Consider the following 24126-nt stretch of genomic DNA (forward strand, 5'->3'; position numbering starts at 1 on the left):
TTTAGCAGTAAATGCAGGTTGTTGATTTGAGAACTTGTTTTTTAAATGTAAGTGTTTATACATTTCCCTCTTACTACTGCTTTTGCTGCATCCCATAAGTTTTGGTATGTTGTGTCTTCATTTTTCATCCATCTTTAAGTATTTTCTAATTTCCCTTGTGATTTCTTCTTTGATCCATTGGTTGTTTAAAAGTGTGTTGTTCAGTTTCCACAAAGTTATGAGTTTTCCAGTTTTACTTTTGTTGTTGGTTGCTAACTTCATCCTATTGTGATTGGAGAAGATACTGTGTGTGGTATCTACCTTTGGAATCTACTGAGATATAATTTATGGCCTAACACATGGTGTATCCTGGAAAATGTCCCATGTGCACTGGAGAAGGGTGTGTGTGCTGTTGCTGTTGGGTAGTGTTCTGTACATCGTGTCTGTTAGATCTAGTTGGCTTGTTGTGTTGTTTAAGTCCTTTATGTTCTCACTTACTTTTTGTCTGGTTGTTCTGTTTATTATTAAGAATCAGTTATTGACATCTCCTGCTGTGACTGTAGACCTGCCTTTCTCCCTTCAATTTTGACCCTTTTTGCTTCATATATTTTGTTGGTCTGTAATTAGGTGTGTAAATGTTCTGATTGTTATATGTCCTTGCTGTATCGAACCTTGTATTTATGTGTAATGTCCTTCTTTGTCTCTTGTAAACTTTTTAAATTTATCTTTTTATTTTTAAAATAGTCTTAAAGTTTTTTTTAATGTTTGTTTATTTATTTATTTATTTATTTTTGAGAGCGAGCACAAGCAGGGGAGGAGCAGAGAGGGGGGAGACAGAGAATCCAAAGCAGGCTCCACGCTGTCAGTGCAAAGCCTGACATGGGGCTTAAACCCAAGAACTGTGAGATCATGACTTGAGCTGAAGTTGGACCCTCAACTGACTGAGCCACCAAGGCGGCCAAACATTTTTTTAAGGTTTACTTATTTATTTTGAGAGAGAGAGCAAGTGGGGGAGGGTCAGAGAGAGAGGGAGAGAGAGAGAATCCCAAGCAGACTGCAACTGTCAGCACAGAGCCCGATGTGGGGCTTGATGTGGGGCTTGAACTCACAAACCACTGTGAGGTCATGACCTGAGCCGAAATCAAGGGTCAGACGCTTAACCAGTTGAGCCACCCAGGTGCCCCTGTATTTTTTTAAATCCAGTCTGCCAGTCTCTGTATTTTGATTGGTGAGTTTAATCCTTTTACATTTAAAGTAATTACTGATAAGGAGGGACTTCTGTCATTTTGCTATTTTTCTTTTTTTTTTAAGTTTTTTTTAAAAGTTTATTTATTTATTTTGAGAGAGAGAGCACAAGCAGGGAGGGGAAGAGAGCATGGGAGAGAGAATCCCAAGCAAGCTCCACACTGTCAACATGGATCTGGATGTGGTGCTTGAACTCACGAACCATGAGATCATGACCTCAGCCGAAACCGAGAATTGACCTCTTAACTGACTGAGCCACCCAGGTATCCCTTGCTTTTTCTTATCTGTATGCCTTATAACTTTATTTGTCCTTCATTTCTTGCATTACTGTCTTCTTTTGTGTTTAGTTGATGTTTTCATAGTGAAACATTTTAAATTACTTTATTTCCTCTTATGTATATTTTAGAGTTATTTTCTTTGTGGTTACCATGGGATTACTTAAAAAATTTTTTTTTACATTTACTTATTTTTGAGAGACAGAGCACAAGTGGGGAGGGGCTGAGAGAGAATGAGACACAGAATCTGAAGCAGGCTCCAGGCTCTGAGCTGTCAGCACAGAGCCTGACGCAGGGCTCAAACTCATAAACCGCAAGATCATAAACTGAGCTGAAGTCGGATGCCCAACTGACTGAGCCTCCCAGGCATCCCAGCATGGGGATACTTTTAATACCTTAAAGTTATAACACTAATTTCAATTTATACCAGCTTAATTTCAATAACATACAGACTGCTCCCTTATGACTCTGTTCCGACTCCTTTTGGTTGGTGTTGTCAAAATACTATATGGATGTATTTATTACCACTGAACTGTAACTTAAAGATGATTAAGATGGTAAATTTTGTTATGTACATTTTACCACGGTAAAAAATTTTAAAAATAGATATTGCTAATTTTTTAAAAAGTGGGATAATTGGAGGCATCACAATCCCAGACTTCAAGCTATACTACAAAGCTGTAATCATCAAGACAGTATGGTACTGGCACAAGAACAGGCACTCAGATCAATGTAACAATAGAGAATCCAGAAATGGACCCACAAACGTATGGCCAACTCATCTTTGACAAAGCAGGAAAGAATATCCAATGGAATAAAGACAGTCTCTTCAGCAAGTGGTGCTGAGAAAACTGGACAGTGACATGCAGAAGAATGAACCTGGACCACTTTCTTACACCATACACAAAAATAAACTCAAAAAGGATGAAAAACCTCAATGTAAGACAGGAAGCCATCAAAATCCTTGAGGAGAAAGCAGGCAAAAACCTCTTTGATCTTGCCTACAGCAACTTGTTACTCAACACATCTCCGGAGGCAAGGGAAACAAAAGCAAAAATGAACTGCTGGGACCCCATCAAAATAAATATTCATCAAAATATTCATATTTCATCAAAATAAATATTCATCAAAATAAAAAGCTTCTGCACAGCAAAGGAAACAATCAGCAAAACTAAAAGACAGCCGACAGAATGGGAGAAGATATTTGCAAATGACATATCAGATAAAGGGCTAGTATCCAAAATCGATAAAGAACTTATCAAACTCAACACCCAAAAAACAAATAATCCAGTGAAGAAATGGGTGAAAGACATGAATAGACACTTCTCCAAGGAAGACATCCAGATGGCCAACCGACACATGAAAACATGCTCAACATCACTCATCATCAGGGAAATACAAATCAAAACCACAATGAGATACCACCTGACACCTGTCAGAATGGCTAACATTAACAACTCAAGCAAAAACAGATGTTGGCGAGGATGCGGAGAAAGAGGATATCTTTTGCATTGTTGGTGGCAATGCAAGCCGTTGCATCCACTCTGGAAAACAGTATGGAGGTTCCTCAAAAAACTAAAAATGGAACTACCCTACGACCCAGCAATTGCACTACTAGGCATTTATCCACGGGATACAGGTGTGCTGTTTCGAAGGGACACACGCACCCCCATGTTTATAGCAGCACTATCAACAATAGCCAAAGTATGGAAAGAGCCCACATGTCCATCAATGGATGAATGGATAAAGAAGATGTGGTATATACATACAATGGAGTATTACTCGGCAATCAAAAAGAATGAAATCTTGCCATTTGCAACTACGCGGGTGGAACTGGAGGGTATTATGCTAAGTGAAATTAGTCAGAGAAAGACAAAAATCATATAACTTCACTCATATGAGGACTTTAAGACACAGAAAAGATGAACATAAGGGAAGGGAAACAAATATAATATAAAAACAGGGAGGGGGACAAAACAGAAGAGACTCATAAATATGGAGAAGAAACTGAGGGTTGCTGGAGAGGTTGTGGGATGGGGGATGGGCTAAATATGTAAGGGGCATTAAGGAATCTACTCCTGAAATCATTGTTTTACTATATGCTAACTAATTCACTATATGCTAACTAACTGATGTAAATTTAAAAATAAATTAAATAAATAAATAAAAAGTGGGATAATTGTATTATTGTTGCATTCTCAAAAAAAGGAGTACTTATCTTGTAGAGATGCATACCTATGTATAGTAACAGGTGAAATGTAATATAATGTCTTGGGTTTGTTTAAAAGTAATCCCAGAAGGAGTGGGTGGGTCTACAGATTGTCCATATATTGCTGATTGTTGAAGCTGGGTGATAGGTACATGGAGGTTCATCATATTATTCTCTTTTCTGTTTCTTTCTCTTTTATTTTGTAAAACTTCAGTCTGCAGAGAGGATGCATAAGGAATAGGAATACAGCAAGGTGGCTTTTTTGGTGTATTGGAACATTTAGGTAGACATTCAAATCACTTTTTCCTGTAAAATGACTTTTTTTTTTTTTTTTTTTTTTTTATACTGGGAACAAGACTGAGGATGCAAAGAGGTGCTGAGACTCCCCAGAGACCCTCTTCAAGAATCTTCCTGCCTGGTTCCAGAACTTTCTTCCATGGCTCCCTATGTTTCCCTTCATCTGTTTGAATATGTACCACATGTACCCAATAAAAAGTGCAAAGAGAAATGAAGGGGATTCCGTGATGAGTAAATCTCTCTCCTTGCCCCACACTCTATTTTCTAGCCCCCAGTTCTCCCCAAAGACAAATCTTCCATCCAGTTTTTTGTGTACCTTTCCAGAGAAATTGTATACATGTAAGGAGCATATGTTGGAAAGAGAATAGGACTGGGAGGAGGTTCTGCTGAGGTATAATCTTGAGGCTGGGGTGTAACCATGAGCCTTGATGTTACTCATGGAGCTCGTTGTTTCATTAGACCCCCTTGTGTCCTTTCTCTGGGGAGGCTGAGGTGAGCACACAAAGAGCTAAAAGGCATATGCCCTGTGTGGGCCCTATAAGAATCTGGAGGACTGAGAGAGCTTCCTGAAGGATGAAGGATTGGAGGAGAATAGAGAAGGTGTCCCAGGAGATGGGATAGAAAGAGGCAAGCGTTCAGGAGATAGAGGACTTGGGGAGGTACAGTGCAAGGGGATGGGTGGGGCACGGCCCTGGAGGGGGATTGAGGAATCTCAGAAGAGCCACTTCAGAGAAAGTATTAGGAAGAGGCGCTGAAGCATCGGCTATGAGTGTGGACTCAGGAGCCATGCCGCCTGGGTTTGAACCCTGGCTCTGCCACTTAGCACCTGTGTGAATCTGGGGCCAGTCATTTAACCATTTCTGTGCCTCAGCTTCCTCATCTGTAAAGTGGGGATGACAACAGAATCTGGGTCATAGGCTTTTTTGTGAGGGTTTAGTGAGCTTCTACATATAAAGGGTTTAGAATAGTGTCTGGCACATAATGGGTCCTGTTAATATGAAGTCTTCTCCAGAAGCAGCCCCCAAAACAAGGATTCAAGGGCAAATAGTGCATTTGAGAGGTGGTGCCAGGAAACATGGGTAGGGGAGTGGGGCAGTGGGATAGGGAAGGAAAGGAGTCAATAAAAGACAAGCAAATTTACCATTGCAGATGAGTGGAGATTAGCCCCACTGAGGAACCCTGGACTTGTGTAGAACAGCATAATTGTCCCATGGGGGCAGCGAGCCAGCTGGGATATTTATATGCCCATTTCTTGTAGTCACAGGTTGAGGGTGGCTTTCAGGGGGCCTTAGTTCTCTGGCATTCCCAGCTTTCTATACACAGGTGAAGCAGGACACCAGAGAAACCTTCAGGCAAAGAGCTGCTATTGGAAGTCAGTGTCCCTCCCCAATGGTGGGGCCCAAAGGATGTGAGTGAGGTAAGGACAGATCCCCTACAAATATAAAGAGGCATGTTGAGTAATATTGACTCCACAGCTAAAATCACCTGGTAGCTATGAATCAGGCCAAGTCAGCCTAGTTTCCAAAACTAGGGCGTGATCTGGAAATGAGAATTGGCACTACAGTCACCATGGAAGGTTGAGGGTGGCAGATCCTAAGATGTCAGTTAGATCCATGTTTAAGTGCCCAGACTGGACAAGGAATAGACTGTGGCCAAGAGAAGACACAACAGGGGCCCTGCCTGGTTTGCCAGCCTGTTTACTCTTTATAGGAAATTTTCAAGGAGCTGAGCTCTCCATGGGAGTAGTAAGGCATCTTGAAAGGACATCACATCATCATTTCTTATTTATTTATTTATTTATTTATTTATTTATTTATTTATTTATTTATTTATTTTAGAGCACGCATGTGTGGGTGAGGGGGGAGAGAGAGAGAGAGAGAGAGAGAGGGAGAGAGGGAGAGATTGAATCTTAAGCAGGCTCTGCGCTCAGGGCAGAGTCCACCTGGGGGCTTGATGTCACAACCTGAGACTAAATCAAAAGTCTGACACTTAATTGACTGAGCCATCCAGGTGCCCCTGTCATTTCTTTTTATTTAACCTGTGATAGGAGATAAGTCACAGAGTATGGTGTGTTGCTTCCTCCCTTTAGAATTGGTTCCCTGGAAGTAAGTATTAGAAGCCTTGAATTGATGAGAAGAAATTTGGACAAGAGGGAAGACGCTGGCAGGAGTGGAGGGGCTGTCATTTTAAGCATTAGTTACCTCCTTCCTTCTATCTGTGGTGAAAACAGGTGCATTTGCCAGGCTTTTTAATGATGCAAAAAATAGACTAGCCAGGATCACCTTCACCAAATGGGGATCTACTGAAAATCTACTTGGGAGTCTAAAGAAGGGAATAAAGATCTGATGTCTTCAGGTCCAGAGCCTCTCAGGTAATGGTCCTCCCACACTAGACTGGGCCTCATGGAGAACTGGAACAGGGACCCAACTCCAGTGACCCACTTTTTTGTTCGCCTTGATTTGCCACTAGGCTATGTGGTGTTTCCACGAACAGTTTCCCATCATAGTTGACCTCCTCTGTTTTGCATGTTGTTGTCTCCTGAAATCCATTCTCTTCCAATATAGTATTAGAGTTCCAACTGTGCACATGGTAAGCAAACTAGAGACCACATTTCCCAGCCTGTCATATAACCAAGTTTTTGCCCACAGAATATAAGTGGAAGAGTTGGGTGAATTTCCATGACCTTACTTGTCCTCTATTTTTTTCTTTTTTTTTTTAGGAGTATTTTTTTTACTTTATTTATTTATTTTGAGAGAGAGAGAGTTCAAATGGGGGAGGGACAGAGAGACAGATGGAGAGAGAGAGAGAGAGAGAGAGAATCCCAAACAGACTCCTCACTGTCAGCATGGAGTCCAATGTGGGGCTTGAACTCTCGAACCACGAGATAATGACCTGAGCCAAAGTCGGACGCTTAACTGACTGAGCCACCTCGGTGTCCCCCCCGCCCCCCATTTTTTATTTCATTCCACTTACTTGGGACTGGAAGACTTTGACCATGCAGACAAGGACAATTCTCAATGATATGGCAGAGCCACCCGATGGAAGGAGCCTGAGATCCTGAGTGATACTGATGAGCAACAGTGCCCTGCCAGCCAAGGCCACCCTTGTCATATCAGCCCTGTCTGCTTACACTGAGGCTCTTATTTGGGAGAGATGTAAACTTCTACCTTATTTAAATCACTGCATTTTGGGCTGTCTTTATGTATAGCAGTTTAGATTAGACCTTGATAAGCACATGTCTGTGGGTGGTGCCTTTGGCTCTCACATTGATTTCTGGCTAAGTGTATTAGTTAGAAACATGTTTGGCTGCTAAAACAAAGGCTAGAACAACAGTGGCTTACATGGGCTGAGCATAAGTGGTCCAGGGGAGTCATGGTAGGCCTGCAGGATTGGGGAGCAGAACTTCTTTAATTCTGTTTCTTTCTCATCATCAACATGTGACTTCCATCTTGTGGTCTAAGGTGGCTGTTTTGGCTTCTACCCATCTGTCTGCATTCCAGCCAGGAGGAAGGGGAGAAGAAAAAATGGAGGAGCACATCCTGTAAAAAAAAAATGTTTATTTATTTTTGAGAGAAAGACCAAGGAGGGGGGAAGTGCAGAGAGAGAGGGCGACAGAGGATCCAAAGCCAGCTCTGTGCTGACAGCAGAGAGCCTGATGTGGGGCTCACACTCACAAACCATGAGATCATGACCCGAACTGAAGTTGGATGCTCAACTGACTGAGCCATCCAGTGTGCCCACACACCCCTTTCTTTAAGAGCATACTCCAGGGGTCCAGTGGAAAACTTGCAAGTTTTAATACTTAAGGAAGAAGGGATAATGGGTTCTGACACACTGCTAAGTTTATTTAACTTAACAAATGCTGAGAAAAAGTCACGAAAGAAAGACACCCTATTACTTAAAGGCAGCTATTACATATGAGCTGGGTGGATGTGTTAGTCTGCTCGGGTTCCATAACAAAATACTCTAGACCGAGTGGCTTAAACAGAAATATATTTTCTCACAGTTCTGGAGACGGGAAGCCTGAGACCAGGGTGTCAGCATAGTTGGTTTCTGGCGAGGACTCTCTTCCTGGCTTACAGACAGTCATCTTCATGTGGCCTTTCCTCTGTGACACATGGGGATGGGAAGGAAGTGTCTAAGATAGAGAGAGAGAGGGAGAGAGATAGAGAAGGAGGGGGAGGAGGAAGAGGAGGAAGAGGGAAAGAGTGAGGGAGGGAGAGAGAGGGAGAGAGAGAAAGAAAGAGCACTCTGGTGTCTCTTATAAAGACACTTGTCCCAGGGCACCTGGGTGGCTCAGTCAGTTAAGTGTCTGACTTCAGCTAAGGTCATGATCTCGTGGTTTGTGAGTTTGAGCCTCACATCGGGCTCTGTGCTGACAGCTCGGAGCCTGGAGCCTGCTTTGGATTCTGCGTTTCCCTCTGTCTTTGCCCTGCTCGTGCTCTGTCTCCCTCTCTCTCAAAAAATGAATAAACATTTAAAAAATTTTAAATAAAGACACTTATCCTATTGGATCAATGCTCCATATGGTCTCATAACCTTAATTCTCTTTATAGACCCTATCATCTTTAAATATAGTCATATTGGGGCTAGGGCTTCAGGATATGAATTTTGGGTGACGTGATTCAGTTCATAGCAGTGGCCTAAGGAAGGTACCCCAAATTCAGGGACTAAGTATTCAGTCAAGGTGAGGGTTCATTATGTTCTGATAACTAACAGCTCCCAAATTTCACTTGCCATAGTGGTTTGCAAAATGTGGCCGTAAATCTCTCCTATTCTAGTGTGTATGCCTCTTTGCAATATGACTTTGCTATTCTTCTCATCATGAGGTAAAGTTTCCCCCACCCTTACTGGCCCTGTGATTTGCTGTCACCAGTAGAACATGGTGGAAGTGACGTTGTGTGACTTCTGAAGATAGGCCTCAAGAGACTGTACAGCTTTCGCTTTGGATCTCTTGGAATGCTTTCCTGAGACTGCTTATGCTCTGCAAGGCTAAGGATGAAAGACCATGGGAGAGAGAGAACCCTGGGTGTCCGACTGTTCTTGCTGAACTCAGCCGTCACTGCATGATGTGAGTCCAGGCAAGAGCAGCAGCAGAATCACCAGGCCAACCCACAGAATCATGAGAAAGAAGAAATCATGTTTTTAAGTGCCTAAATTTTGGGTGATATCTGTTTTTTCCAACAGCAGTGGTAATGTAATAGATTAAAACAAAGATTTGTTTTTTGCTCATATTATGTACATATCCTATGAGGGTCAGCAGAGGAGTGCTTTTGGTGTCAACTCAGGAACGTGAGCTGGTGGAGCAGCCACCATCTCGAATGCTGCCATACAGGGGGAAAAGAGCACAGTGAGGACTGCACTGGCTCATAAAGCTACCATCTAGAAATGATACATGTCACTTACGTTCATATTTCATTGGCAATGCAAGTGGATAGGGAATTTCAATCCTGCTATGTGACTGAAGGGAGACAAAGCCAGAATCTTTGTGAACATCTCCCTTAAGAGAGTTTATTTCTCTGTTAACAATATGAGTAGTAGGGCAGGGCTGGTATGACATCAACACAGCGTCAGGGACCCAGGCTTCTCTGTCTGCTTGCTCTGCCATCCTCTGGATGTTGTGCTTGAATCACCATCAGACTGATATTTTATTTTATTTTTGTTTTCTTTTAAAGTTCATTTATTTATTTTGAGAGTGGGGGAGGGGATCCCAAGCAGGCTTTGCATTGTCAGCACAGAGACTGATGCGGGGCTAATCTCATGAACTACAGGATGATGACTTGAGCCGAGATCAAGAGTCAGGCACTCAACAGACTGAACCACCCAGCGCTCCTACCATCAGGTGTATATTTTAGCCTATGGAAAGGGGAGGATACTCCCCTTTTATTTTAGGGGCATAACTTGGAAGTTACATGTATCAGTTCTGCTCAATTCCTATTGGCCAGAACCAGGTCACCAGTTGCCTAGCTGCCGGGGTAGCTGGGAAATGTAGTCTTTGGCTAAGTGACTATGTGTCCTGCTAAACATCTTACTGAAGGAGGGAAAGAGAACAGATACTGGGTGCCAGGGAAGCACCAGCAGATGTGCCACAGCAGCAGCTTTGGGACCCCCAACACCGAGGGTATCATGGTCTTCCTGCATTCAGTCAGTTTTGTCCAAGTGTGAGCCCTATTTTGCATATGTGTTTAGAAGAAGTTATTTGTGTGTATGTATGTATATATGGATATATATATATATATATATATATATATAATTTTAAATTCTAGTTAACATATAGTGTAATAATGATTTCAGGAAATAGAATAAATTTAGTGATTCGTCACTCACATGTAACACCCAGTACTCATCCCAACAAGTGTCCTTCCTTAATGCCCATTACCCTATTAGCCCATCCACCCACCCAACACCCCTCCAGCAACCCTCAGTTTGTCCTCTGTAAGAGTCTCTTATGGTTTGCCTCCCTCTCTGTTTTTATATTATTTTTGCTTCCCTTCCCCTATGTTCGTCTGTTTTGTTTCTTAAATTCCACATATGAGTGAAATCATATAGTATTTGTCTTTCTCTGACTGACTTATTTCGCTTCGCATAATACCCTCCAGTTCCATCCACATAGTTGCAAATGGCAAGATTTCATTCTTTTTGATTGCTGAGTAATACTCCATTGTGTATATATACCACATCTTCTTTATCCATTCGTCCATCGATGGACATTTGGGCTCTTTCCATACTTTGGCTATTGTCGATAGCACTGCTATAGACATTGGGGGTGCATGCGCCCCTTCGAATCAGCATTTTTGGATCCTTTCGGTAAATATTTAGTAGAGCAATTGCTGGGTTATAGGGTAGTTCTATTTTTATTTAAGAAGTTATTTGTAAATCAAAAGAGTTTTCACAAACTTAAATGATTACTTCAGAGATGTTTCACATCTTTCTGTTTATTTATTTATTTTAAGAGAGAGTGAGCATGTGGTTGCATATGTGTGAGGGAGGGAGGGGCGGGGGGTGGGAGAGAGAAAGAGAGAGAATACCAAACAGGCTTCATGCTCAGTGCAGAGCCCTACTCGGGCTTGATCCCATGACTCAGATCATGACCTGAGCTGAAATCAAGAGTCAGACACTCAACAACTGAGCCACTCAGGTGCTCCATTTCTTTTTTTTTTTTTTTTTTTCAACGTTTATTTATTTTTGGGACAGAGAGAGACAGAGAGTGAACGGGGGAGGGGCAGAGAGAGAGGGAGACACAGAATTGGAAACAGGCTCCAGGCTCTGAGCCATCAGCCCAGAGCCCGACGTGGGGCTCGAACTCACGGACCGCGAGATCGTGACCTGGCTGAAGTCGGACGCTTAACCGACTGCGCCACCCAGGCGCCCCATCAGGTGCTCCATTTCATCCTAATTTTTTTATTTAAAATTTTTATTTATTTATTTATTTATTTATTATTATTTTTTTAATGTTTATTTTTTGAGAGAGAGAGAGCCCATGTGAATGAGTAGGGGAGGGGCAGAGAGAGAGGGAGAGAGAGGATTTGAAGCAGTCTCTGTGTTAACAGCAGAGAGCCCAATACAGGGCTTGAACTCATGAACTGTGAGATCATGACCTGAGCCGAAGTCAGACGCTTAACCAACTGAGCCACGCAGGCTCCCCTCATCTTTATTTTTAATTGATCTTATTTATTCATATCCCACATTGTTTGACAAAGTATTAAAGAGACTTCTGTGGATAGGGGGGTAACATGTTAGCTTAGAGTTTCTTTCCTTCCGGCATTTCATACAACTACAGGGTGTAATTTAAAGACACATCCAAAATCCCCAAATACTTTTGTTCCTTTGGGTAACCAATCCCAGACTTATTTATTTTATGAGTGGGAATTTTTTCTACTGGACTTCCCGTAGAAGTGTTTTACACATCTTGCAGTCTCCAAAACTAAGCATTGATTTCATTTTTACCTCCAGATTTCACTCTAGAGGTTGCAAGGAAGAACAAGATTGTGATTCTTCCAATTTATCAAGACTGTCTGAGAAAATTAGCCTCCATTCCTTGGAGATTTATGTTCAAGAACACAGTGCTGTCCCAGGCTCTCAGGAAATAAAGTCCACTTGGACACCCAAGAGAAAACTGAAACTTTACTTAAATAAACAATTTTGCAATATCTTGGATGGTTTGTGGGTTTGCGTGCTTGAGACAATGCATGCAAAAGCATGTGTGTGTGTGTGTGTGTGTGTGTGTGTGTGTGTGTGTGTGTGGGGTGTGCAGGCTGAGAGCGGTAGGAAAAGCTTATGGTGCAGATCAACTGACTAGGATATGTGGGGATTAGGGAGATGGGCAAGGCCTCACCCTCTCAGCTCAGTCTCCAATCCCTGATTTTTTTCCATGCTAAGAGCACATCCCCCTTGCCACTCCCTAGTTGTCCTTCTCTGGCAGCAAATAAAGCAGCTGCTGAGCCAGCTCTGGGTTTCGGGAAGTCAGATGACCTTTTCCCTCTGCGGGCTCTCTGCCTCTCTCTGCCTCAAGGTGGACACCATGGACCCACTGATGGCTCTCCTTTGCCTGTTGTCCCTATACCCAGGTAGGAGCAGGGGAGGGGAATGCTGGGGTCCCTGTGCTGCCCAGGTTGAGTTCCCACTTGTAAATGGACAATCTCTCTTGCTTTCCTTTTCTCATCTTTTCTCCATTTCTGTGTTGTGTCCCACACTCACAGGCTTGGCTGCAGCCACCCCCTCCTGCCCTCAGAATGTGAATATCTCCGGTGGCACTTTCACCCTCAGCCATGGCTGGGCCCCTGGGAGTGTCCTCACCTACTCCTGTCCTGTGGGCCGCTACCCAGTCCCAGCATCGCGGCTGTGCAAGAGCAACGGACGGTGGCAGACCCTGAGATCCACCCAGCTGACAAAGGCGGTCTGCAAACGTGAGGCTCTCTGTGGGCCTTGCTTAGGGTGCCCACCAGTGGCTTCTCCAGATCTCCATTTAGGAGTTGCTCAGGGTGGGGCTTACCCTGACTAGGTGATGTGCAGGGATGGCCGAGATGCTTTTCCATGGGGCTTTTCAACATAGTGGGAAAATGCCCATTGTCCATAGCAAGGCGTTAGAGGAAGGCTTTGATGGAGATTGTGGGGTACTAAAGCCGGATTTTTTTAAACACTTGGGATGATTTTTTTTTTTTAATATTTAACAATTGACTGCATAGTCCCAATCATTCAGAATATGTGCCGGAGTCCCTTGTCGTGCCAGGTGTTACGCCTTTGGTTGTCCACTTGTGGGACATCTGAGGACCTCAGGGGAGAGGCTGGGGTGACCATGCCCTCAGAGGGCTGAGAGTAGTGGTTATTTATCAATCTATTAGGTTGAACTGTGTGAAATTGCCAAAATTCAACCAATTGCCACAAGCAGCGATTTCACATACAACAACCCAATATTTTGACAACCAGTTGGCTATTCCCATGCACCCAAAATGAGCATCCCTCAGCCCAGGTGTTATCCATTCATGCCTATATTCTCATTCCCTTCTCTCCCTCCAGCTGTTCGCTGTCCAGGTCCTGTTTCCTTTGAGAATGGCATGTTCACCCCACGGCTCGGGTCTTACCCTGTGGGTGGCAACCTGAGCTTCGAGTGTGAGGACGGCTTCACACTGCGGGGCTCGCCTGTGCGCCAGTGTCGCCCCAATGGCATGTGGGATGGGGAGACGGCTGTGTGTGACAATGGTGGTGAGTGCCCTGACTGATGGCTGTATGGTGGCTGGGGTCTCCTGGGAAACTTGGAGTAAGATGTGTGCCCGGGGGGCCTCTGTGGGGACAGGGGCCTCGTGTTTCCGATGCCAAAATAATATTTCCTGAATTTTGGTAAATTGAGGTCTACAGGTCACACATCACCAGCCTGCAGGGAGCCTGGCTGAGGCAGGTGGTGCTAAGCCTCGGATCCGACATGAAGGCTTCACACACTCTGTCCAGTTTTTCCAAATACCTCAAAGCAAGACTAGTGCTGTGCTTAGTGCCTGCCCCTACTGCCAGTTTGGGCCCAAGCCTGGCTCTGACTTGGGCAGCCTTTGGCCAGGTTATTTAACCTCTCAGTGCCCCAATTTTCACATGTAAAATGGAGATAGTAAGAGTGGCCACCAGATGAGGTTGCCGTGTGGATTAAGTGAGTTGATGTTAGTAAGTGTCTAGAAGAGTCCCTGGGGTCTGGTAAGTGACACATATACTTTTGTCATGGTTATTACTGGCACTGTCAATGGTGGGGAGGCTCTGCTTGATAGAAGTGGGGCTCCCAGGAGTCTCTGGAGCCACATTGCCTGTGGGTTTTGGGAGCTTCCTGGATGATAGTTCTGAGCACATAATACAGAAGACACAGAGTCCACGAGATGGTAGGACCATACCGTGACCCAGTGGGCCAGCCATTGGTTCTCTACTTATATTCATGACTCTGCCAAATAGCCATTGATTCAAACATAAATAGAATCGATTTGAAAATTGAGGTGCAATCTACCTAAAGTGTACAAATCTTAAGTATTCAGCTCTGTGAGCTTTTGCACATGTATCCACCAGTATAATCACCATGCAAGGTAGAGAACATGTCCGGCAAAGTAGGAGGCTCCTCCTGTCCACTGCTGACCTCAGGGTCACCACTCTGACTTCTGTCCCCATAGTTTATTTTAGTTCATTCTTACATCTCATACAAGTGGAATCATATAGAATATGTTCTTTTGGCATCTGGCTTCCTTTACTCAACATTCTGCCCGTGAGATCTATCCGTTTGTTATTTTTTATTGCTGTGTAGTTTCCTTATACAAATAGATTATAATTTATTTACGCATTCTCTTGTTGATGGGAATTGGGGTTCTTTCCAGTTTGGGGCTATTATAAGTAAAGCTCTATGAGCATCCTTATACATAACTGCTGGTGCACATATGAACTTTCTTCTCTTGAGCATGTTGTCTAGGAGTGGAATTGTCCACTCGCAGATTGGCATTTGTTTAGTTTTAGTAGAGGCTCCAGCAATGTATCTGAGTGCTGGTTGCCTGACATCCTCTCTGACACTTGGAATTATCCAAGTTTTAGCCATCTTGGTGGGTGTGTAGTGATGCCTCACTGTGGTTTATGAAGTGCAAATAATATCTGTGGTGATGTAGGGCTTGTCAGCTAGCATCTTCCCTGGGGCTCTGGGACGGATGCAGGCTGAGTCCCTGGGTTGGAACTGGGATGCTTTAGCTGGCATCTGAGGCCACTGAGTTCTAAACATTTTGCCCTATTAAGATTTTCCACACATACCCTTGGGAAGCACAGTTGTGGTGTCTCCCAAGGAGGAGGCCAAATGACCCACAGAGCCTCCACAGGTCTGGAGAGGAGGAAGAGCCCCGAGGGAGAAAGTGGGTGAGCGGGGCCAAAAGGCTGGGGAGGGGTGCCCCTGCTCACTGCCATCTTCCTTTGTTCACTCACAGCTGGCTACTGCCCCAACCCAGGCATCTCGGTGGGCGCCGTGCGGACAGGGTCTCGTTTCGGCCTTGGAGACAAAGTCACCTACCGCTGCTCCTCAAATCTGGTGCTGACCGGGTCTGCGGAGCGGGAGTGCCAGAGTAATGGGGTCTGGAGTGGGACGGAACCCATATGCCGCCGTGAGTAGCCAGCTGCCCTGACCCTCCAGAGATTCCCTGGGCATCCTACCCCTGACTCTGACTGACCTCAGTGGCTTTTCCCACAGAGCCCTACTCTTATGACTTTCCTGAGGATGTGGCCCCTGCCCTGGGTGCCTCCTTGTCCCACCTACTTGGAGCCACCAATCCCACCCAGAAGAAAAAAAGTGAGTGTTTGGGGTGGGGACAGTAGGGTGCTGGGCCTGGGATTGGAGGAGCAGTCTTCCCAGAAGATGCTCAGAGCTTCCAGAAAGCTCAGTGGCGGCTGAACTGACTGGAGGGGAGGCAGGGAGGCCCTATCCCTTAGCAAGAGGGCTGGTGGGAGGTGACTATGTGAATCAACCCCTTCCATGTTTCTCACAGAAAGCGTGGGCCGTAAAATCCAAATCCAGCGCTCTGGTCACCTGAACCTCTACCTGCTCCTGGATGCCTCTCAGAGTGTGGCCGAAGATGACTTTCACATCTTCAAGGAGAGCGCCAGTCTCATGGTGGACAGGGTCAGGAAATCGGAGTCTGTTTACAGAGGAGGCCTTCCTATGCCCACTGTCTCTCTCTGGTTCCTTCCCTTCCTCAGAATCCCACTTACAGCCCACTTCCTCCAAAAAGCCCTCCTAGAGTATGGGCATTCCATGCAGGAATCGTGGATTCAATTTATAGGATCGCACAAACACTCCTGGGATACTTACTATGTGTCAGGCACTGTGCTGGGTGCTGGGTGCTGGGGGACATCAAAGATGAACAAGGCTGAGGTCCTACTTCCCAGGAACCCATCATCTAGAATGGTGGTCTCCACAGAAGGGTATACAAAATAATCCAGTGCGGTATGGTAGACAAGTACTGGTATCCTTGTTGAATAATTTCAATTTAAATTAAACCGATAACTTAATATTTAAGATTTTCCTTTAAAAATTCCAAATTTTTAAATATTTAAAATGTGTATAATATATTTGAATGGCATGCTTTATAAATATGAGTCACTTTTTATAAATATATATACCTATATTTAGATATGTGCTCAAAATGTTTTTAATGATGAGATGCATGAACAGGAGAGTTTGGAAGCCACTTAGTATAGATTCTTTGCCAGCACTTTGCCTGGTAACTTTTCACAATAGTTTATGTAGATATATGTTTTCCTTCCCACCTACAGTAAACAAGGCAGTTTTTATGCTCCTTAGAGTCTCTTAAGACCTGTAGTATCTCACTAAGCTGTGGGGCAGCAAAATCTGCCAGTTAGAGAAGTGCCTCAGATTCATGTGGACAGGTGCAAATTCGACCTCCACTTTGCACCAGTGGTGTGATCTGGGGCAAGGCAATAAGCTTCAATGTCCTCATCTGTAAAATAGGGCCTTCTCACCCCCTCCCAGAATTGATGTAAGGATGCATGAGGAGTGAGTGAGCCTATCAAAGACAGTAGATGGTCCACAAATGTCAGTTTCCTGGCTCCCTGCAATCAGCAGTCTCTTAGTAAGTGACTACTTGTGGCCCTTGCCTCTGTCAGCCTTGGTCCAGGCTCTCTGCCTCCTCTGGAGCCCTTGGCTTGCTCTCTAACCCTCTCTTCTTTGGCCTCTCACTTGCCCTTCACAGATTTTCAGTTTTGAGATCAATGTGAGTGTCGCCATAATCACCTTTGCATCAAAGCCCAAAATCATCATGTCTGTTCTGCACGACAACTCGAGGGATGCGACTGAAGTGATCAACAGTCTGGACAATGTCAACTATAAAGGTACAGGTGTCATCAAATGAAGGCGATGAGGCAGGGAGGAGGATAAGCTGTCTGCGCTTGCAAAGAGATTCGGGACAAATTAGAGAGCGAGGCCTTTTGGTGACATTCAAGTCTCAGGGCTCTGGGGCTCAGGTTCCTCAGGTGGGGATAGCTTCCAAGTCAGGTTCGTGGTGGCCGACTCCCAGCTCCCACCAGCTCATGGCTTACTCTAATGTGCTACATGTCCAAATCCTTCACACAGGTCTTTGGCTCCTTCCTCATGCCAGAACTACATGGGCTGGCTTTCTTGGCTCACCACTGGAATCTCCACCATGTCATTATGAAACTACCCGGGTGGTAGAGACCAGATGGCTACAACCACCCAGGTTCCTTGGAAACTCCATCTTTGAATCTTGAGAGTATAGAGTGGCCACTGGGTTATGCAGTCTATCTAAGGGGAAAGGTTTTTAATGTTTGAACAGGCAATGATGCCAAACCTTTGGCTAGCTAAGGTCTGAGTTTATCAAGCCAGTTGATAAATGCATTTCCAATGGTTGGGAGAACAGAGTGATTCCCTTCTCCCAGGTGGGAAGTGTTTAAGACAGTCCTTCCTCTTCACATAATCCAGACCATGAAAATGGAACTGGGACAAACACCTATGCAGCTTTAGATAGTGTCCATATCATGATGAATAACCAGATGCAACGCCTCGGAATGAGCACGGCGGCCTGGCAGGAAATCCGACATGCCATCATCCTTCTGACAGATGGTGAGTATGGTCATCTCTGCGAGTGAGTCTGGCACAGTGGAAGGAGCACCGATGTAGTGTCAGGACACCTGCATTCTGGCTCTCCCTCTGCCACTTTGGGACTAAGTTTCTTGTTTGTGTAGTAGAAATAGTGTTGATGGTGACAATGGAATGACAATGATGATGATGATAGTCATAGCTGCCCTCCTTCCCTTACACAATGTTTATGGACAGCAATTGAAGTACTTTGTGTAAAAGTGCTTTGTGATTACAAATATCAATTATTGTTACTACCTGGGAGGTTGCCTTGAGTCAGCTGGCGGGGGAGGGGGTTGGCTTTGGGGCAGGAATGTCAAGGCGCACAGATAGGACAGACTGTGTAGTGGCTCTGGGCTATGCCATTTATCTCTTGATCGTGTCCATAGAACTTGGTTTTCTTGCCTGTATAATTAGGATACCTACACTACCTGAGGTTTCAGGAGAATCAAATGAGATACAGTTTATGAAGCTCCTGGCCCAGTGCCTGGAATGTAGAGAATTTCAGTAAATAACATATCTTGAAACACACGTGGGAAGTGGTAAAGGTTGAGATTCCCAGGCTGAATGCCCACTCCTCCGAGACTATGGGGAGTCCGGACATACACCCCAGATGGGCAATTCTTTTCCCTCCGTTCTAGGAAAGTCTAACATGGGTGGCTCCCCCAAGCTGGCTGTTGACAATATCAAAGAGATCTTGAACATCAACCAGCAGAGGAACGACTACCTGGGTGAGCCTCTACCCCGCCCCCAGCTGTGCTGCCCCTGCAGGGGCACAAGTTGGGCAGCCAGCAGTCTGGTCCACACCTTGGCTTTGTTTCCAGTGAGACCCCAGGCTGTGTCGTTCTGTGTGAAGGCAGCTTAGAGTCATACCGAACAATCTGGAGTCAAATGGCCCCAAAGTTTTAGCCTTTGAGCCTTGGTTTCATCTTGGGTTGGCCATGGCTGTGGGCAGTTTCTGCATTTGCAGAAACTAGAGGGGGAGGGTGCTAGGACCTACCTACCACCTACCTCAGAGGTAAATAGGGGCGAATGCTCAGCTCTTACCTGGTACAGGGGAACAGTGTATGTGAGTGGCCACTGCCACCATGGTGGCCATGAACCTCTCCAGAGAGGAAAAAGGCCTGGATTCCTTGTAGGGACTGTCCCTGGCATTTCCTCTTTCAGGGGTACAGATAACTAATGCTTTGGCAGTTGTAGGTTCGAAAGGAATAATTCCTCAGGTTCAGACTAAACACAAATTGCACTGATATTTTACCAGAAAAGAATTTCAGACAGAAGTGCTCTGGGTAAGTGAGGATTATCTTTTGAGCCTCCAAGTTTCACTTTCCCCTTGGGTCCTCTCTTTCTTGTTCATGCCACCAACCCTACCTGCCCAGTAGGGGCAAGCAGATTCCTTTTTAAAACTCTAGCTTCGGGAAGGCAAAGCCCAAACTCTCCTCCCAAACTCCTTAGCATCACTGGGCTAGAGCTAAATGCTCAAAACACCTTATTGAAAAGAAGCAGGAACTGAAGGGACGTAGTCACAGAAAACACATGGGACATAATTGTCCAACCCTCACAGTGACCACTTCTGGCCTGCCTGAGGATAGATTGCTTCCTGAGAAAAGCCTTATCTCCCAGTCTATCTGAGCATCTCACTCTTTGCATGCCACCCAGGATCCTCTGGGAGTCAAAAATGGCCAAAAGGGATGCAAAGTGTCGTACACTCTGGGTCTAAAGTTCTCTCTTGTCTAGCAAAAGAGCGGGATGCAGGATTGAAAGTGAGAGATGGCTAATGTCCGGGAAAAGACCAGAGCCCTGAATAAGGTCCTTGCCCCATTTTTATTAGGATCAGAAGGCTTACAAACATGGCAATGGATGTGCACAAAGAGACAATGAATCTGTGAACATTAACTTGTGGACGTGAGGGAAAGGGGGTCTTGAGGATATTAGTGGTTGGGGGTTTGGGTCAATACAAAACAAAATCTGGGTGCCAGACAGTCGGGAAGAGGGTTGTTTACAGCCGATGTGAGGCAGCGCCTCTGTTTATCTTAGCTAGCCTAGGGAATGAGACAGGTAGGACAAATAACCTCAGGGTTGACAAGGCACCTTTTCTTTTGTTAGCCATCTCTGCTCTGGGCTGCTTTGCCTGCAGTGCAGCGGTCCATAGTCCAATTCACCAGTTTACCTAACCCGGCCCTATCCTTCTGTGAAAGCAGCTTTCTGCTATAGTACTAAATTTGGGGTGCTTTCACCCTGAATATCTAATCTTGTTCATTTCGTATTCCTATGTATTGGGCACCTTTGTGCCATTTCTATTTCAGGCCTTTGCCTCTATTTTGGGGGCTCTGCACCCCTATTTTGTGGTACCTTTGCACCGCCCTATTTCTGGCACCTTTGCACCTCCTTATTCTCAGGGTGCCTTTGCACCCCCCTATTCTTGGGGTGTCAATCTGGTTTACCCAAACTCGGGTGTGAGCACTTTATGACTTTGTATTTCTTTATGCCTTGTCAACCCATTGGTGTAAGCCCAGGGGATTCCTAAGCTTATGTCCCACAGCAAAGCATGGGGGAAGACTGGAGTCTGTGGGCCACCACCCCAAGGCAGCTCTGACTAGCACCCATGCTGGCTGGGAGGGAGGGCACGGATGATTGTGTGGGTCCAAATTCTCCAGTGGGAAGAGATGGCTCCAGGCCCCTCTCTCAGAGCCTACACTTTACAGAGGAACCAGATCTGAAGTTTTGCCTCCATGCATGCTCATGAGCTCCTTATTCAGTCATATAAGTGTGCTTACTGAAAGTCTCTCCTGGACACCATTCTAAGGATGCAGCTGTGAACAATACAGACAAAAATATCTTGCTGGGGTTGTCATCCTGGAGGGGCCATGTATTAGTCTTCTAGGCCCGCTGCAACCACAAGCTTGCGTGGCTTAAAATAACAGAAACTTATTCTCTGACATTCAGAAGCCTAGAAGTCCAAAATCAAGGTTATCAGAAGGGTCCTGCTCCCTCTGGAGGCTTTAGGCAAAGACTCTATTTCCAAATAAGGTCACATTGACAGGTACTAGGGGTTAGTATTTGAATATATCTCTTTGAAGGACACAATTCTACCCACTGTAGGCATTAAACAAGACAAATAAGGAAACTATATGGCATGGTAGACAGTGACACATGTCAAGGTATAAAATGGAGCAGAGAGGGAATGGAATTGTCTGAGGCATTGCAGTTTTAGACAAGGAGCCCAGGGAAGGCCTTGCTGAGATGGTGACATTTGAGTCAAGACTTGAAAAGGTAAGAAAGTGAGCCATGGGGACAGTCTGAGAAGGAGTGAACCAGGCAGACGCATAGCTTATACAAAAGGCCTGGGGTGGGAGTGTGCTTGCAAATTTGTGGAACTTTGAGGAGGCTCTATGGGAAGGGAGTGAAGGGTGAGGAGTGGTAGGAAGTGAGTTCAGATAGGTAGTAGGGGGTGAGGGTCCAGCTCATTTAGGGCTTTGTAGGACCCAGTAAATTCCAAATGATAGTTTCCTGTCTCACAGGGTAGCCCTTCAGCCACTAGATTCTGGTGATTTCCTTCTTCTCATCAGACATCTATGCCATTGGGGTGGGCAAGCTGGATGTGGACTGGAAAGAGCTGAATGAACTGGGGTCCAAGAAGGATGGTGAGCGCCATGCCTTCATTCTACAGGACACAAATGCTCTGTACCAGGTCTTTGAGCACATGCTGGGTGAGTGCGCTTTGCCCTCTTCAGAGTGGGGTGGGTGGTGAGGAGCCAGCAAGAGCTCCAGGTGGGGAACGTGCTCACAGTGCCCCTCACATACCTCTTTCCTCCTTTGCTCCCAATACCCACAGATGTCTCCAAGCTCACAGACACCATCTGTGGGGTGGGGAACATGTCAGCCAATGCCTCTGCCCAGGAGAGGACACCCTGGCATGTCACTATTAAGGTACCAGGAAGGAGGGATGGGGCTTGGATCCCAGAGGTGGAAGAAGCCATGGGCCAGAGACATAGCAGTTCCTGAAGATCACCTGTTTCCCTGCAGCCTAAGAGCCAGGAGACCTGCCGGGGGGCCCTCATCTCAGACCAATGGGTCCTGACAGCTGCTCACTGCTTCCGCCATGCTGAGAACAGCTCTCTGTGGAGGGTCAATGTGGGTAAGGCAAGTCCCACACCAGGTTCCTGAGCCCATGGCCAGGGCTGTCACCCTTTGTTCCTAGTCCCTGGCCCCTTCAGGGGCCCTGGGCCAGCCTAATCTGCCATATTATTCACAGGGGATCCTAACTCCCAGTGGGGCAAAGACTTCAGTATTGAGAAGGCCGTGATCTCTTCGGGGTTTGATGTCTTTGCCAAAAAGAATCAGGGAATCTTGGAGTTCTATGGTGATGACATTGCCCTGTTGAAGCTGGCCCAGAAAGTGAAGATGTCCACCCATGCCAGGTGCTGGAGTCTGGGATGAGAGGGCATCCTCTGGGGGAGAGTGCTCTGGGGAGTCCCAGAGGAGGGGACATAGAGAATGCGCCTGTGTGACCCTTGTCCTTCTTCCCAGGCCCATTTGCCTTCCCTGCACGGTGGAGGCAAATCTGGCTCTGCGGAGACCTCCAGGCAGCACCTGCCAAGACCATGGTGAGTGCTGGGGCTTAGGGTGCATGAGGAGCTAGGACCAGGGCTTAGGAGTGATGACATGGGCTGTGCAACAGCCCCCAATCTGGAGCCTGGATGCTGGGTAAAGGGACCAGCACCACACCCCTTTCTCCTTGACCACAGAAAGTGAACTTCTGAACAAACTGAGTGTTCCTGCTCATTTTGTGGCCTTGAATGGGAGCAAACTGAACATTAACCTCAAGACGGGGACAGAGGTGAGGATCTCAGGTCTGGGATGCTGCGGGGGAATGGGACTCCTCTGTGGCAGCTCCTCAAAAGTCTCTCTTTGTCCCTTCCTCCTCCAGCTCTGGCCGCTTTCTCCATCTGACCCTGTGTTACCCCTCCTCCAGGCCTAGTTGAACTTCTAGGTGTCCCCTGGGACTGCTCATTCTCTCCTCTCTGTTCCACCCCTGCCACAGTGGACAAGCTGCATCCAGGTCGTCTCCCAAGACAGAACCACGTTCCCTGACTTGACAGATGTCAGAGAGGTGGTGACAGACCAGTTCCTATGCAGTGGAACCGAGAATGATGACAATCCCTGCAGGGGTGAGCCCCTCCCACTCCCACCCACGAGCCTGGATTCCTGAGGGAAAGTCCACCAATGTCCCTGTGACCAGCATGCATGCCAGGGCACTGGTGCACTGCCCTGATAACAAGGGAGCAGGGTGAGTCAGGATGACAGTCTCTTGCCCTTCCTTTCTGACAGGAGAATCTGGGGGAGCAGTTTTCCTTGAGCGGAGATACAGATTTTTTCAGGTGAGGAGAGAAGGGGGAAGGAAGCTCATGGGACTCGGGCTACAGAATCTTGACCTTGAAGGAGGCCGAGGGAGGCCTTTGGATGAGCCAGGGAGGTTGAAGCTTGGAGCTGGGGCTGTGACAGCCTCCCACCCCATTCTCTCCTTTTTCCAGGTGGGCCTGGTGAGTTGGGGTCTCTACAACCCCTGTGACAACAGCAATAAAAACTCCCGCCAAAAGGCCCCCAGGGGCAAGATCCCACCACCACGAGATTTTCACATCAATCTCTTTCGCCTACAGCCCTGGCTGAGGCAGCACCTGGAGGGTATCTTGAACTTTTTGCCCCTCTAATTGTTACTGACTCCTCTGTTGTCTTGCCAGCATCTGTCAGTCTCCCACTCTTGAACTTCTATCAGACCCCATGACCTATCTATGCTCCCAGTTCTAGGACTCTGTGCAGCACATCCAAGCTGCGGAAACCCCAGGGCCCCACCCTCTGCTGTGCTTGGCTCACTCTCCTTTCATTTTCATGTGGAATTTCCCAGTTTTGAAATTAATAAAAATTGATGATTTCCTCATCTGTCTGTGTCTCTGCCTGGGGGCTGGCCAGGGGGCAGAGGATTCCAGAATGATTCCAGGAACAACAGG

The 24126-nt window shown here is 46.0% G+C and overlaps 1 protein-coding gene across 2 annotated transcripts in view; it reads left to right on the forward strand.

Moving 5' to 3' along the window:
• The window catches only part of C2 (complement C2), a 42591-nt gene extending 18535 nt beyond the window's left edge, over nucleotides 1-24056 (forward strand). Inside the window, exons 1-18 of one of the 2 annotated variants that reach the window (XM_045497760.1) lie at nucleotides 12411-12572; nucleotides 12705-12911; nucleotides 13522-13707; nucleotides 15438-15611; nucleotides 15698-15796; nucleotides 15993-16126; nucleotides 17217-17355; nucleotides 17963-18103; nucleotides 18760-18849; nucleotides 21688-21828; nucleotides 21954-22048; nucleotides 22145-22256; nucleotides 22374-22539; nucleotides 22649-22725; nucleotides 22867-22958; nucleotides 23163-23289; nucleotides 23450-23499; nucleotides 23653-24056. In XM_045497760.1, the coding sequence (XP_045353716.1) occupies nucleotides 12473-12572; nucleotides 12705-12911; nucleotides 13522-13707; nucleotides 15438-15611; nucleotides 15698-15796; nucleotides 15993-16126; nucleotides 17217-17355; nucleotides 17963-18103; nucleotides 18760-18849; nucleotides 21688-21828; nucleotides 21954-22048; nucleotides 22145-22256; nucleotides 22374-22539; nucleotides 22649-22725; nucleotides 22867-22958; nucleotides 23163-23289; nucleotides 23450-23499; nucleotides 23653-23829 (2307 nt within the window). In that variant the 5' untranslated portion in view covers nucleotides 12411-12472 and the 3' untranslated portion in view covers nucleotides 23830-24056. Of the gene's footprint in view, nucleotides 1-12410; nucleotides 12573-12704; nucleotides 12912-13521; nucleotides 13708-15437; nucleotides 15612-15697; nucleotides 15797-15992; nucleotides 16127-17216; nucleotides 17356-17962; nucleotides 18104-18759; nucleotides 18850-21687; nucleotides 21829-21953; nucleotides 22049-22144; nucleotides 22257-22373; nucleotides 22540-22648; nucleotides 22726-22866; nucleotides 22959-23162; nucleotides 23290-23449; nucleotides 23500-23652 lie in introns of those variants that run through there. The other variant, XM_045497761.1, reaches the window with a different exon arrangement.
• Nucleotides 24057-24126: the final 70 nt, after the last annotated feature.

The sequence above is a fragment of the Leopardus geoffroyi genome, chromosome B2 (genome assembly GCF_018350155.1).
Source record: "Leopardus geoffroyi isolate Oge1 chromosome B2, O.geoffroyi_Oge1_pat1.0, whole genome shotgun sequence".
Taxonomy (NCBI): Eukaryota; Metazoa; Chordata; class Mammalia; order Carnivora; family Felidae; genus Leopardus; species Leopardus geoffroyi.